Source organism: Helianthus annuus, chromosome 1 (assembly GCF_002127325.2).
Source record: "Helianthus annuus cultivar XRQ/B chromosome 1, HanXRQr2.0-SUNRISE, whole genome shotgun sequence".
Classification (NCBI taxonomy): domain Eukaryota; kingdom Viridiplantae; phylum Streptophyta; class Magnoliopsida; order Asterales; family Asteraceae; genus Helianthus; species Helianthus annuus.
Window position 1 is genome coordinate 9,771,625 of NC_035433.2, and position 14,513 is coordinate 9,786,137.

Sequence of the window (14,513 nt, forward strand, 5' to 3'; positions counted from 1 at the left end):
TCTAACCTCAACAACGCCAAATCCGTTGTTCGATTTTAGTCAAATCACAAATTCTGAAACGAAACTGATTCAATCACATAGTTAACAAAAGAAACCTAATCAATCAAACTCAAATCAATGAATAACAATCGAAGACTACTGTGAGACAGAAGTTAGAAACTGACGTAACCGTAGCCTAAAGATTTATGCGAGGAATGATCTCTGCATACACGAGGAATCTAAATCTAACACATGCGGCCGAAATATATAGGTCAAAACAAACTTACAAATCAAAGTTCAACTATTAAACTTAAAACCGAACTCAAAACCATAATTAAATAGTACAAAATCAAGTACGAGCTCGTATGTTATAGAATTCGGTCATTTAAACTCAAAAACAGAGAAAACGTGGATCAAAGAGGAAGAAATTGGCACACATGAATCGTCTTGAAGAGAGAGAAAGAGGAGAGAGACAGAGATGCGTCTCGCTGGTGTGTGTTCTAAGAAAAGTTGAAGGAGATGCCATTAAATCCAGCGGTGGTGGAGCGGCTGTTAGAGATGCTGATAAAGGAGTTGGGGTGGGGTTGTTTTTATTTGTCCCCAAGACAAAAAATTCCCATATTGCCCCTGAGACCCCCTCTTACTTGTGATGAAATCCAAAATTAACATATTAAATACAAAATTAATTTTCATATTTGCCACCGCTTTATACGGTCGGAACTTTTGATATATTTCTCGCATTTGGGATCGTCTAAAGCGGTCGCAACTTTTTTATATTTCTCGTATCTGCGACCGCTTTAATAGGTCGCAACTTTTGTTTCTTTTTTATTTTCTCTATTTGCGACTGCTTTAGAAGGTCGCAACTTTTGTCTTTTTATATATTTCTCCTATTTGCAATCGCTTTAAACGGTTGGAACTTTTGCGTTTTTTATTTTCTTGCAAAATTTGCGATCGTTTTGCGACCGAATCTGAGTTGGTCTTTAATTTTGCGATTGTTTTGATTTTGATCGCAAACCGGTCGCTAATTTTGCGACCACTTTATGTAGGTCACAAATTTTGGTCGCAATTGCCTAGTTTTCTAGTAGTGTCCGAGTACTCGGGGAGTACTCAAACTTGTTAAATTATAAAGAAATTAGCTTTCAAGAAATTATATATTTGTCAAATATCATAACTTTACCAATATTTACAACAAAATACGTGAATATCAATATAAATAAAAAATTACCATGTTCAAATAGTAAAGTATTTCAAAAATTAATATCAATTTCTTTAAAAATGATATTCATTCTTTAATACCATAGACATAAGAATTATGTTTTATGTTTTTAAATTCAAACTCGTCCCAAGTTATCCAACTGTATCCAATTAGTGTTTTTAAAGTCAAACTCGGTTGACTACGTTTGATTGATTCTGAGTAATTAGGCGGAGTAGAAGAAAGTCGTTTCGTCAGCCTACCTTGTAGCAATTACTCAGGGAGTACTCGGCCTTCGAGGCCTTGTTTTACAACCTAGGTTATAATAATAACAAACATAAACAAATCGGAAACAGTGAACAAACACAACAATTGCATGGGCCTGAACTTGGCGGTGGTTCCATTGAACATTGTCAATCAAACTGATTCGCTCATACAATAAGTGATAAATTAAGTAATTTCAAAGAGTTTCCTCAGATTATCTTTTGTAGACAAATCCTCACCCTAATGTTGAACTTCATGAAACCTAGTATAATAGATGTCAAAAATCCCACTTAAATCAAAATCTTACTTACAAACCAATTATGCTCCTTGGTCACAGAACCGCCCACCTTGCATGGCCATAAATTCGATTATCCAGCGACTCCAAGGAAGTTTCTCAACCACACTTGAAATTCGACACCCGATAAAAAACCTCAATGCAATCAAACAATAGACCCCGTTGATCCCGACGATTCAAACTGAAATGCATCCTTCGATCAAACCCGGTGATCTTCAATAGTTTACTCCACTCCAATCCACTAAAAAAAGACCACCACAAACTCTAGATCACCACTTGATCTCCTTGCAACTTGAAAGAGTTTAACTTGGTACTACCTCAATGTGAAATAGAATTTAACAAGAGTCTCTCCCTTTTCAATTTTCTGCAAATTTACCACAACATGTGGTATACTTTGTACACTTACGAAGGAAAGCAAAACCAAAAATGGTCAAACGTATACATACTACTCACTAAACGGCCAAACTAAAGAGTGAATAGTCAAACGCCAACTATAAAGTAACAATAGATAAGCATATACATTCCAAGATGTTTGAGGAGTGATATGAAGTCATCCTATCTTCGCAATGAGCTATTTCAGTTGCCTCCAATGGCAAACAAAGCCAGAAAAATATGGCAGGTAAAAGATCATTTTGAAGATAAACAATAATGCGTATGTCATTGATTTCTCTCACACTATCCCGTATCCAGAACAGTCAATGTGGCAAATATCTACAAAATTACTCATCAGACAATGCCATTTATCCTAATAACTCAAGTCTAGTTATTCTTAAGTAAAAGGGTATGATAAGGAATGGATCCAAGAGCTAGCAGATTCATACGTGGAAAAGCTAAGTATAGGCGAGTGGGCTAGAAAAGTCCCTAACTTAAAAATAGCATAACTTTCGCTAGATTTAATGTTATGAAACCCATAAGTAATGAACAAAACGTATGAAGGGGCCAAGTCATGTGACAGTCCGATCCTAACTCCATCTCGTATATCTCCAATTTTGAATTTAACTGTTTTTTTTTTCCTTTTGGTAGTGAAAAAGCATGAATCGTCGATTTGGGTAATTTATTTGTTTATTTAGTTGGAAAATACAATTTTAGATTTGTCACTTTTAGTTTCTTAAAACTTGGCTCCATGTGCAAATTTATATTTACCATATAAAAGAGTTTATTTAGCTCTCAAGTTATTTTTTTCTATATATTGTGCCTCCTTGGCCCATTAGATGCTCTTAAAACGTATTTTTTTTTACATTTGTGTTCTTCTTTGATGATTCATAACAAATACATTAATGGGATTATGGATGAAGAAGTACTCTGGCGAAATGTACACATAAATCATTCAAAAAGTTCTTACAAGTTATGAGAAGCTTTTGATCATTTTTGCAGGAAATAGGAAACTACTATTGTTTTTGTATTTTGTCATCTTACAAATTGGTAACAAGCTTATTAAAATGAAACTCACTTATTTAAGATGTTGAGAACAAATTGGTTAGAATTACACTTTTACTGTAATTACTGATCATTGTATCTTCAATATGACAAAGGAAAAAAAATTACATCTCCAACTTATTGTTCATTGTCTTTCTTATCTCACTAGATGATAGAATGGATATAAGCACTATCGAATCACTTCAATACCACTTTGGAACAATAAAAGAAGCTACCAATGACTTTTCTGAGAGAAATAAGCTTGGAGAAGGTGGATTTGGGTCAGTGTATAAGGTAATAAAGAAAATACAATTGTTTTAAACTACTTTGATTTATAAAATGCGAATCTTAAAATTACATAAAATTTGAAACAACAGGGTCTTCTTCAAAGTGGACAAGATATAGCAGTGAAGAGGTTGTCAAAGGATTCAGGACAAGGTGAAACTGAATTCAAGAATGAGGTCATGCTTGTTGCAAAGTTGCAACATCGTAATTTGGTTAGGCTCCTTGGTTTTAGCTTAGAAGGAACCGAAAGGCTTCTTGTATACGAGTTCATGCCAAATGCAAGCCTTGATCATTTTATATTTGGTAATGTCTTTTAACATGAGAGTAAACTTCATGCCACCAAAATCCAAATATAACATGACCATACATGTTATGTATACTTGCTTAATATGATTATCTATATATATAATAATAATGTTCTTGGTGTAGAAATTATCTTAGATATCTTTGATATTTTAAACTTCTTGTTTACTATCTTCTGTATATAACAGAACTATTGTTACTAATATGTTTACTAATATGTTTATCATGATTCTTCTAGATCCAACTAAGTGTGCACTCATTGATTGGAATAGACGTAATAAAATTATAAAAGGAGTTGCCCGTGGTCTTGTTTACCTTCATGAAGACTCACGCTTGAAGATAATCCATCGTGATATGAAAGCGAGTAATGTTTTGTTAGATGAAGAAATGAACCCAAAAATTGCAGATTTTGGTATGGCAAGGTTGTTTAACCTCCAAGAAACTCATGGATGCACAAATCGAATTGTTGGGACTTAGTAAGTACTTCACCTTTAAAAGAATACATAAAAAAATTTTGTGCGTTGTAATTTTTTTCTAAAGACTCACATGTTCCTAACTCTCCTTTTCTTAATACCACACAATAGTGGTTATATGCCTCCAGAGTATGTCATGCATGGACAATTTTCAGTGAAGTCAGATGTTTTCAGCTTTGGAGTGTTAGTGCTTGAAATAATAACGGGTCAAAAGAATCAACACTTTATGATTAAGGATAAAACAGAACTCCTTCTTAGCTATGTAAGTTCCGACTAACTAACAATATAGGTCAAAATTGCGTAATGGTATTAATAATTTGACTACTCATTTTATAGGCATGGAAAAGTTGGCGATATGGCACTACCTCAGATATGATAGATCCTGCATTGTTGGTCGACTCCAGTTCATTACAAGAAATAATTAGAACCATCCATATTGGTTTGCTATGTGTTCAAAGTAATGCTGTTGAAAGGCCAACCATGGCTTCAGTTGTTCTTATGCTTAATAGCTCATCTTTTACTCTCCAAATACCATCTGAGCCAGCATTTTTCATGAATAGTTTTGCAGCAACAACAAGTGGCTCAGAAAACTACAATCAAATATCTTCTCACTCTTCAAGAAAAGATGATTCAATATCTAATATTGTTGCACGATAGTCTTGTTACCTATTTAGTCTTGTAACGAGCCATCATTCTCAAGTGTTACTTTCATGATGAATTAGAATATTTTATATGTAATACACGTACACATATTCTTGTCATATGTATTAAACGATATATGATGATATTTATGAAATTAAAGAGTCATATAAGTCAAGTCGATGAAATCATTGTGGCTTTAGGGCAAATTACCGCTCCTCTGAAACTCTTATTTAAAGTGAAATCCATTAGCACCCATTAATAGAAAGAATGGAATAACATTATCTTGTCGTCATTGACAGTTTGTGACTCATTGAATTGTTTTATGTTCCAACCTAATTGTCCTTTCCAAGACCATTGTTTACACAGATCATGCAGCCCTTTAGTATCTTTTTAGCAAATTGAATGCTAAGCCTAGATTAATACATTGGATTCTCTTGCCTCAAGAGTTTGACATTGAAATCCGTGATAAGAAATAGGTTGAGAATCTTACAGCCAATCACTTATCTTGTCTTGAGAACTCTTAGGGAAAAGTAGTTCGTGGGCCTAGCACGTGTCCCCCAAGAGCATCTTATGCGGATTGAGACTAGTGATGATTCCCCATGATTTGCTGATTTCGCGAACTACTTGGCTAGTGGCATCTTGATCAAAGGGATGACACATCACCAAAAGAAAACGTTTTTTTTTTTTTTTTTTTTTTTGGGATGTTATGTATTACTTTTGGGATGACCTATTCTTGTTTTTTTTGCGGATGTGTGTTAACTGCTACATACATAATCAATCGCTTACCATCCGAGGTGATTGATAATAAAACTCCTTTCGAATTATTACATGGTCAAGAATCTGAATATGACCACATGAGGGTTTTTGGGTGTCTTGCTTATTATCGAACTATTGAAACAAAAGGAGATAAGTTTGTTGAAAGGGGAAGATGATGAGTGTTTTTAGGATACCCAAGAGGGATAAAAGGGTACAAAGTCTATGATTTAAAAATCACAAGTTAGTTGAATCTAGAGATGTGAAGTTCATATAAAGTGTCTTCCCTTACAAAGGAGTTTTAGAGTCGCTTCAAGAAGAAGAAATTTTCGAGTACACCAAAAATCACAATGTACAAAGGAGTTTTAGAGTCGATCAAGAAGAAGAAATTTTTTAGTACACCAGAAATTACAATGATGAAATCTATAATGTGGAGACTCTTTGTCATTTTGTCACTTATGAAAATTTTTCTGACTCACATAAATATTTTCTCGTTGCCATCGGATCAAACAATGAGCGGAAATACTTTAGTAAAGTTGCCAAAGATTATAGGTGGATTGAAGCTATGAAAAAAGAAATTGAGCTCTCGAAAGAAAATGAAACATGGACACTTGAAGAGCTTCCTACAGGCAAGCATGCTATTGACTCGAAGTGGGTCTACAAAATAATGTTCAAACCCGATGGAAAAGTTGAAAGATACAAGGTGATTGATTTTTTGCAAGTTTATCGCAGGGGCAGTGCAATATGATTGTTTGCAATTAGCGATTGATCAATTCCCATCCGGTTGTGACGGGAAAATTGGTGGAGTAGTTCTTATGGCACGTTGTAATGTCATGTATGAGACTTATAAAATTTACAACCACCCAAGAATTCTCCCGTCACCTCCATTATCACCACCAGCTGGTACGTATCTAAACGTTTATATGTTGATTATTTTCTAACTTATTGCATACTGCCTTAGGTATGTAATAAAAAAGAAAAGAAAAGAAAAGGTAAAACCTTCTTATGATAAATCATCCACGTTTTATTTCCTTAGTGTGTATATACAAGTATTTGTATGTATATGCTTGTATACTTGCATGTGCATGTACTTGCAATTATGTTCCTGTTATGTAACACATTTATTGCAACTATAAGATGAAGATCACATCAAATATCAACACAACACAACACAACATCAAAACACAAATAAATTAAAAAGAAACACTTGGATAACAAAGCACGAAAGTAAACCTACATAGGGGAGTATATCAGACAAAGTCTTGCATATTCGACGGATGTTCAAAAGACTTCAGATCTAAATGAGTTCATGCTAAGCAGGAAGTGTTAGAATCAACTAAATTAATGCGACTGATTTTTTTGAGAAGCCAAAGTTTAATGTTTATGTGCTGATGGATTTCAAGCTATCGATGATATCATTCGGATTAGTGTTGAAGTATTTACTAGAGCGAGCCTCAGTATTATCATATGAGACAAAAGTTCTTATAGTCACCATGTGATGGTAAGCTGTCTCCCCTCTTATTGTCACCTTGTAAGAATTAGGGGTGAGCAAAATTAGGTCCGACCCGAAAATACCTGATAACCGACCCTATTAATACCCGAAACCGACCCTAGTATACGTATGTAGGTATTTTTTCGGTTCTGGGAATATGAGATATTCGGTTCTCGGGTCGGTTCCGGGTCGGAACAAGCAAGAACCGAGGAGTTACTTATGGACCGCGAAAATTCTGAACAAGATTGAAACTGGGCCGAAGCCCATCTGCTATACATAAACCTAAGTTGCTTGAATGTTGAAGTTTTATCCTTTTAATTGCATTTAACATTGGAATGAAAAGTAACAATTAACAAACAACTAATTCAAAGCCATTCGTGGATTGAAAAAGAAACCTGGAAATTGGAGGTGTGCATTATCCCAAACCTGCTGCGAAAAGATAACACAACGACGAATTGAAGCTGTGAACGTGAATGCTCTGTTTCTGAACAAGATTGAAACTGGGCTGAAGCCCAGCTTCAATGATTGTTAATTGTTTCTTTTCCAAATTGTTAGGATCTGAGGCTGACATGATTGTGCTTGTTTGTTTAGTTTTGACAAATACAACAAGATTTAGTGGAGCGGAAATGAAAACAAACTTTATAAACACAATCAATATAGAGAAAATAGTTTTGTAAACAATTGCTTCTCATTGAGTCGAATGATTAAAGTACAAAGCAAAATGATTACAACATGTTTACATACTAAACTCCCCCTCAGCCTGATACTCCAGAGTTGGTTGCACAAGATGAAAGGATTGAATTGAGGAGGAGAACTCACTCAAAACGAATCAAATGTAACAGTACAGAGTACCGTTCCATTTATAGGCAAACCAAACTACTGATGTAACTCAGCTGACGTCACCATGATAGTGACATCTAACAACCTAACAAACTATAAACACTGTTCTATACAAACTACTGATATACAACATCTGATAATCAGCATAATACAAACTAGAGATAACTACTGCTTCACGTTCCACTGTTATAGCCTAAGCACTGATTACATGAACATCAGTGCTTTCTTCAAAAGGTGATCAGTCTTTGAATGAGCAGTGCTTGAGTCTTCAGCAGTACTTAGAACACAGCAGTAGATAGAGCAACAGAGTTTATCTTCAGCAGTCTTTTGAGTATCATCAGTGTTTGATTCATCAGTTGTTGTAGTTGAGCAGCAGTTAAGATCCATCATCTGTTAGAATACCACTGTCAAGGGGAGAGCAAAGTGTAAACTGCTGCTTATTGATAGTCCACTGATGTGATCCGGTTTTGGCTCTACATTATCTGTTCCTCTGGTAGGGTTCAATCCCAACACAAATTCATAGTTTTAACCTTATGTATAGCACCTGGACTTTGAATTAGTTGTTTGTTAATTGTTTCTTTTCCAATGATTTAACATTGGAATGAAAAGTAACAATTAACAAACAACTAACACAACGAGAATTGAAGCTGTGAACGTGAATGCTCTGTTTCTGAACCAAAACGAATTGAAGCTGTGAACGACGGAAGAAGGAGAATGCTAGGGTCGGTGTTTAACCTCTGGACCGACATACCCGATTGAACTAATACCCGGAACCGACCCGGTCTTATAGGGTAGTCATTCGGTTCCCTAGATTATGCCATTCCGGTTCTCGGGTTGGGTCGGGTTCTGATAGGGTCGGGTCGGGTATGGACTTTTGCTCGGATCGAATACAACCATACCAGCAAGTCCCAAAAATAGCAAAACTATTGGTAGCGTTTTGAAAGGATATGATGTAGACAGACCTTCAATCTATCCCTAAGGATAAAGAGTCTGCTTCCAAAGAGACCCTCAGTTCCAATCAAACAGTAGACCAATAGACAAAACTGCATATATGCAAAGTCTACCCATATGTATGGACATCCAAGTCCTCGGATCATAATCTATGCAAAGTCCACCTATATGTATGGACATCTAAGTCCTCGGATCGAATAACACCATCTTAACACCGAACTTGAAACGAAAATATAAAGTTGAAGCAACAATGCCTAGAGTTATATATATCAGCTACCCTATAAATATAGAACTGATTTTAGGTAAAAACCCGCACTTACACATAATGTTGGTCGGAACCAAAAATAAATATAGAACCAACGAATTACGAAGCTACATAACCACTTGTGTTTCAGAGTAAAAATCACATACCAAACTGTTCAACATCTCCAAGACAAGGTGCTAAATATCTAGGTTCTGCAATTACAGATTATGATTTCAACATTAAAGTTGTGAACATAAAGACCAAATAACAGTGCACACAAGCTAAAAAACCGTCATAACCGACTCTGCACCATACGGGTCTCTTAATCTCTCATATTGGTTGACCTTTCGGCACAATCTGGTCCTTGAGCCACATGTAGACAGGAACTAGTACATAGTAGACTCCAGCCGAGGCTCCAACAAGGAACCGTAAAAGGAATACAAACGGGTTTACAGGCTTTTCTACGTCCTCTACTTTTGGACCAAGCTGCAACAAAAATTACATAAATCATAGAGTTAAATGCCATTTTAGTCCCTGTGGTTTGGGCCATTTTGCCAATTTAGTCCAAAGGTTTCATTTTTAACCTGTGGGTCCAAAAAGGTTTCACAGTTGCCATTTTAGTCCACTTGGTTAACTTCATCCATTTTTTCTGTTAACGAGAAGGCCAATTTGGTCATTTTGTATGTAATTTTGTTAACTAAAAGGGCAATTCAGCCATATAAAATGACCAAATTGGCCTTCTCGTTAACAGAAAAAACGGATGAAGTTAACCCAGTGGACTAAAATGGCAACTGTGAAACATTTTTGGACCCACAGGTTAAAAATGAAACCTTTGGACTAAACTGGCAAAATGGCCCAAACCACAGGGACTAAAATGGCATTTAACTCTAAATCATAAATACAAAATTAATGAACTCTGAACGGCAATGATTTTATTTAAAATGGATGGCAAAATGAGTCGGTTGGACAAGGTATGTAACGGGTCGAAACATTACCTGCAATGGAGAATCCCCGGAGGTGGGTTTGACACCTGTAACAGAGCATCCCATAATGAGACCATGGCGACGGACCCCACGATACCATTGTGGGCCAATCCTCTTAATCTGCACATCTTTAAACCCCGCCTTTTCAAACCATTCAATATATTCTTCTTCCTTTGGAAACAACATCCACATGTCTGCAAAGAAACGAGACAACCAAAATGTCGGATAAACAGGACCGATTAAACAAGCCTTCCCTCCTTTCTTTATAACCCTGTATGCTTCTTTGATGCCTCGTTGTGGGTCGGGCCAGTACTCAATGCTGTAAAAAATGGTCATAAAGCCCGTAAGTTAGTTGTTTAAAACCAAGGACGGTCACAAAGCCCGTAAGCATATAAAAATCATGCCTCTATATACAAATTCAATAACTGAACTACATTAACGTTTATTTCAGAACAAATTCTGATCAAGAGGTGGTGAAAAAGATTCAGGTCAAACGGGTCATTTTACACAGGCCGGGCAGAGTTTGGTTGACCCGAAACAACTATTTGTCCAATAGAGTTTATATATAATTGATGTGTCAAATACAATTGCATAGTTATAATATTTCAACAATAATTTAATCTTTTGAACAATATAATACAGAAGATTTTATGCATTAAAATAAAGGAAAAATTACAAGTTTTGTCCTTTATCTTATTACCACTTATCAGGCGGTGTCCTTTTTAACGAATTTTGACAAGTTTTGCCCTTTACAAGTTATTTTGTTGCACGTTTTGTCCTTTAGGCTTAACCCAGTTAGATTTTCTTGTTAAATCTTGTCACCCAAGTGTATTTTAGTCTTTTTACCCATTTATTTAATATTATTTAAAAGAATAAAACAAAATATTTTAGGTTGACTCTTGAAATAAATGGGTAAAAAGACTAAAATACCCTTCGGTGACAAGATTTAACAAGAAAAACTAACTGGGTTAAGCCTAAAGGACAAAACGTGCAACAAAATTCCTTGTAAAGGGCAAAACTTGTCAAAATTCGTTAAAAAGGACACCGCCTGATAAGTGGTATTAAGATAAAGGACAAAACTTGTAATTTTTCCTAAAATAAATCATCATGAAACCGACCCATTTGTCCCATTTCCTTTTAAGTTATTTGTTTTAGCTACTTTAAATTAGAGAAAAAAACAAATCTTAATTTGGTAAGCAAATGGGACAAGATTGCCACCTATACTTTAATTTGTTTTTTTTTTCCAAATGATTTAAAATAGCTTTCTTTTTTTGAATATGGGGAATTTGGCTAGACATGTTATGAGGTTGTAATGCATGCACACTAAAATACAAATTATCGGGGACTTACTTATGTCACGCCCCATAGTCTACGGAATTCAAGTAACAAACTCTTTTTGAAAACTCGTGTCAAAACCATATACGATCTACCTCTTGGGGCATACAATACATACATGTATGCAAAGTAAATGTATAATTAGAAACAAAACATTCATGCCTACAATTTATCTTTCGGGACATAAATGATTCTTTCGAAATATCACGTATTTCCTAGCATTACGTTCTTCTCAAAATCTTGGAGTAAATAACTTCCAAACCTAAGCAGTTAATGTAGTAAAAAACGGATATCGGTAATCGCGGTGGGATATCAGTAATTTTGATATCATGCTGAATCTAAATTATAGCAATTTAACACTAACATTTCAGTATACTCTCCTACCATTAACAAATTAATCTTTTGCAACTTGCAAAACACTAGCAATTGTAGCAAGTAGGAACTGACTAAGACTTATCACACTATCATTTAACGCTAACAAGTTACAATTAAGACTTAAAACACTAATAGTTGAAAGACGAATGCTATAACTAAGAAGAAAGGTACTGATATCGGGAAAATCGGTGATATATTGGTCAAATATCGCAGATAATATTGGTACCGATATTTTGCACCGGTATCTCACCAGGGGACCGATAACCGATATATCACCGATGTATGGGTGATATATAGCGATATTAACTACATAGTTCCAAACATGGTTATAGTTCCAAACATGGTATTTCATCAGTGGCCCTTTTAAGGCCTCAACTTGTCAAGTGCTAAGCAGTCAATAGCGGTGCTATAGCGGTGATATACCGGTGCTATAGCGGTTAGCGGACCTCAGGGTGTGTAGCGGTCCAAATAGCGGTGGCCTATAGCGGTTCTGCTATTAGCGGTGCTATAGCGGTTATAGCAGTAACGGTGTTTCATTGTGTTAATTCTTAAATTAAATACTTCAAAGTTACTATTAGTTTTTGATTTGCAACAGGTTTTTGATAATGGAATGATATTACTATTAATATTTTTCAAAGATATATTTATATATATATATATATAAATACATAAATTATGCATGGTATAAAAATTACCGCTATACCACCGCTATAACCTATATATCATATAGCGGACCTTGACCGCTATTCGATTTTGGACCACTTTAACTGCATAGGTCAAGTGTCTAAGAATGTGTTTGGATCAATGTTCGTAACAATTATCGCCACATCAAGTCACAATAATCAAAGTTGCACGTGTTGGTAAAAGTGATCATGTTTCGGTATTTCTTATTATTTAGGGTCAATATAATCAAATTAAGAGAACCAAAATGATTATTTCAAAACACACATCCAAACGTCGATACACTATTAACACCTCCTAAATCAAACCAACAACTTCACACAGAAAATGCATGTAACATTTAATCTATAAAGGCATAAACTTTAAGAACCAATACCTTCCAGCCGACACATATCGATCCGCATAATCCGTTTCAAACGGAAGATCCTCGGCATCCCCCTCAATAATCCTACACTCCTTCAAAGCCACCTTCTCCTTAGCTTTAGCAAGCTGATGAGGAGACTGGTCCAAAATAGTCACATTCTTAGCATCAACATGTTCCACAATCCCCAAAGTAGTAAACCCTGTACCCCCACCAACATCCACCACAACCAAATCCCGGTTATCGAGTTCCGCCGGTTCGAGTGCATCATCCCTCATATCCTCAGTCCAATGCCCAGGGTTTATCACATGATCATACACAATTGACAAAAACCTATAAAACCAAAAAGCCTCTTTCTTATGCTGTATAAATCTTGGCTGTGAAGCAGGCCTTGATACGGACACACTACATCTGGGTACCATTAGGGTTTTAGCTCCAAGATTACGACTTTTACCAATCAAATTGGATTTGGGGAAACTAAAGCTCCTACATTTCAAATCAGGGTTCTTAAACCCTAACCCTTTTGGGGCAAATGCAAGATTTTGAGGTCCGGATAGCATCAAAGAAGCCATGATTGTTGAATTGAGAAAAACCCTAATGGGGATTGGATCAAGACTCTGTTTTGAGATGTGGGGTGTTGTTACATGCACATGGGGTTTTGAGATTTGGGGTAAGAATGATGGTAGAGAGGGTTATTGGTTCAGTGGGATTGCGGAATTAAGCAATTGGTAGTGAAAAGTTGAATAATTTGTGAAGGAAAGTGAGTAGTGATATTGGGGAAGTGATTGATCTTGGTGGGTGGTACTAATTTGGGACCAAAATATAGGTGTGCGTCATTGTTGAATCATGGAGTAGGTGGGATGTAATAAGACCATGCGTAATGGGCGTGTTTTTTAAAATTTTTTGCTTTATAACGCCCTATAACGCCCCGCCTACCATTACGGTAGGCGTTATAGGGCGTGATTTTTGAAAAAAATTCGTCCCGGCGTGACTATTAAAACGCCATTTTGCATTGTTGGAGCTTTGACTTATCTTTGACCCACCAATGAGAAATAACTTTGTTTTGTTTTTTTTTTTTTTTTTTTAAGGATTGAATGGGGCATTATGGGGCATTATACCCACTACACCACTTTTGCTATAATGCCCCCTTGCTGACTAGGACGCCACATGGCGCAAAACGCCCCATGGTGGGGGCATTATAGTGTTTAACCACTACACATGGTCTAAGGGCGGATCAATCGAGCAATTTTTGCTTGGTATGTAAAAATGTTGGCAACATGGTATGGTCCAGTTATTCAGGCGAGTTTTTCGTAAGGTTTCTTTTCTGGGGAGGTCACAGGTTCGACTCCTGCTATGTATATATTGGGATTTCAGTATGAAGTTGGGCATAAGCAGGGTTTAAGAGCTTGTCTCGCCTTATGAGGTAGTGGGTCCTTTGGCCCCTACAATTGCCGTTCAAAAAAAATGTAAAAATGGTTTAAGTATGAATTATTTTTATGGTTTTTAGTTTAAGTGCTAGTTGGTTTCGGTATTTTTTTAGTATTTTTGCACTATGGATACCAAATTGTGATTTTATTATACTAGTGTGATACCGATCTCATCTCTAGAATCAATTATGAAAAAAAAAAAAAACTAAGTTTATTTGTCTT

At 35.8% G+C, this 14,513-nt stretch overlaps 2 protein-coding genes across 2 annotated transcripts in view; one reads left to right on the top strand and one right to left on the bottom strand.

Moving 5' to 3' along the window:
• Window positions 1-5,024, top strand: part of LOC110865382 (putative receptor-like protein kinase At4g00960) — a 35,267-nt gene extending 30,243 nt beyond the window's left edge. The window contains exons 3-7 of the mRNA XM_022114629.2: window positions 3,316-3,440; window positions 3,524-3,734; window positions 3,973-4,210; window positions 4,319-4,469; window positions 4,544-5,024. Of these exons, the coding sequence (XP_021970321.1) occupies window positions 3,316-3,440; window positions 3,524-3,734; window positions 3,973-4,210; window positions 4,319-4,469; window positions 4,544-4,864 (1,046 nt within the window). The 3' untranslated portion in view covers window positions 4,865-5,024. The remainder of the gene's footprint in view (window positions 1-3,315; window positions 3,441-3,523; window positions 3,735-3,972; window positions 4,211-4,318; window positions 4,470-4,543) is intronic.
• A 4,208-nt stretch (window positions 5,025-9,232) lies between these two features.
• LOC110865372 (2-methyl-6-phytyl-1,4-hydroquinone methyltransferase, chloroplastic) lies at window positions 9,233-13,729 on the bottom strand. Its single transcript, XM_022114618.2, has 3 exons — window positions 12,880-13,729; window positions 10,125-10,431; window positions 9,233-9,615 (listed from the first exon to the last, which is right to left on the bottom strand). The coding sequence occupies exons 1-3, from the start codon at window positions 13,434-13,436 to the stop codon at window positions 9,460-9,462; spliced, it is 1,020 nt and encodes a 339-aa protein (XP_021970310.1). The 5' UTR covers window positions 13,437-13,729; the 3' UTR covers window positions 9,233-9,459.
• Between the last annotated feature and the right edge of the window lie 784 nt (window positions 13,730-14,513).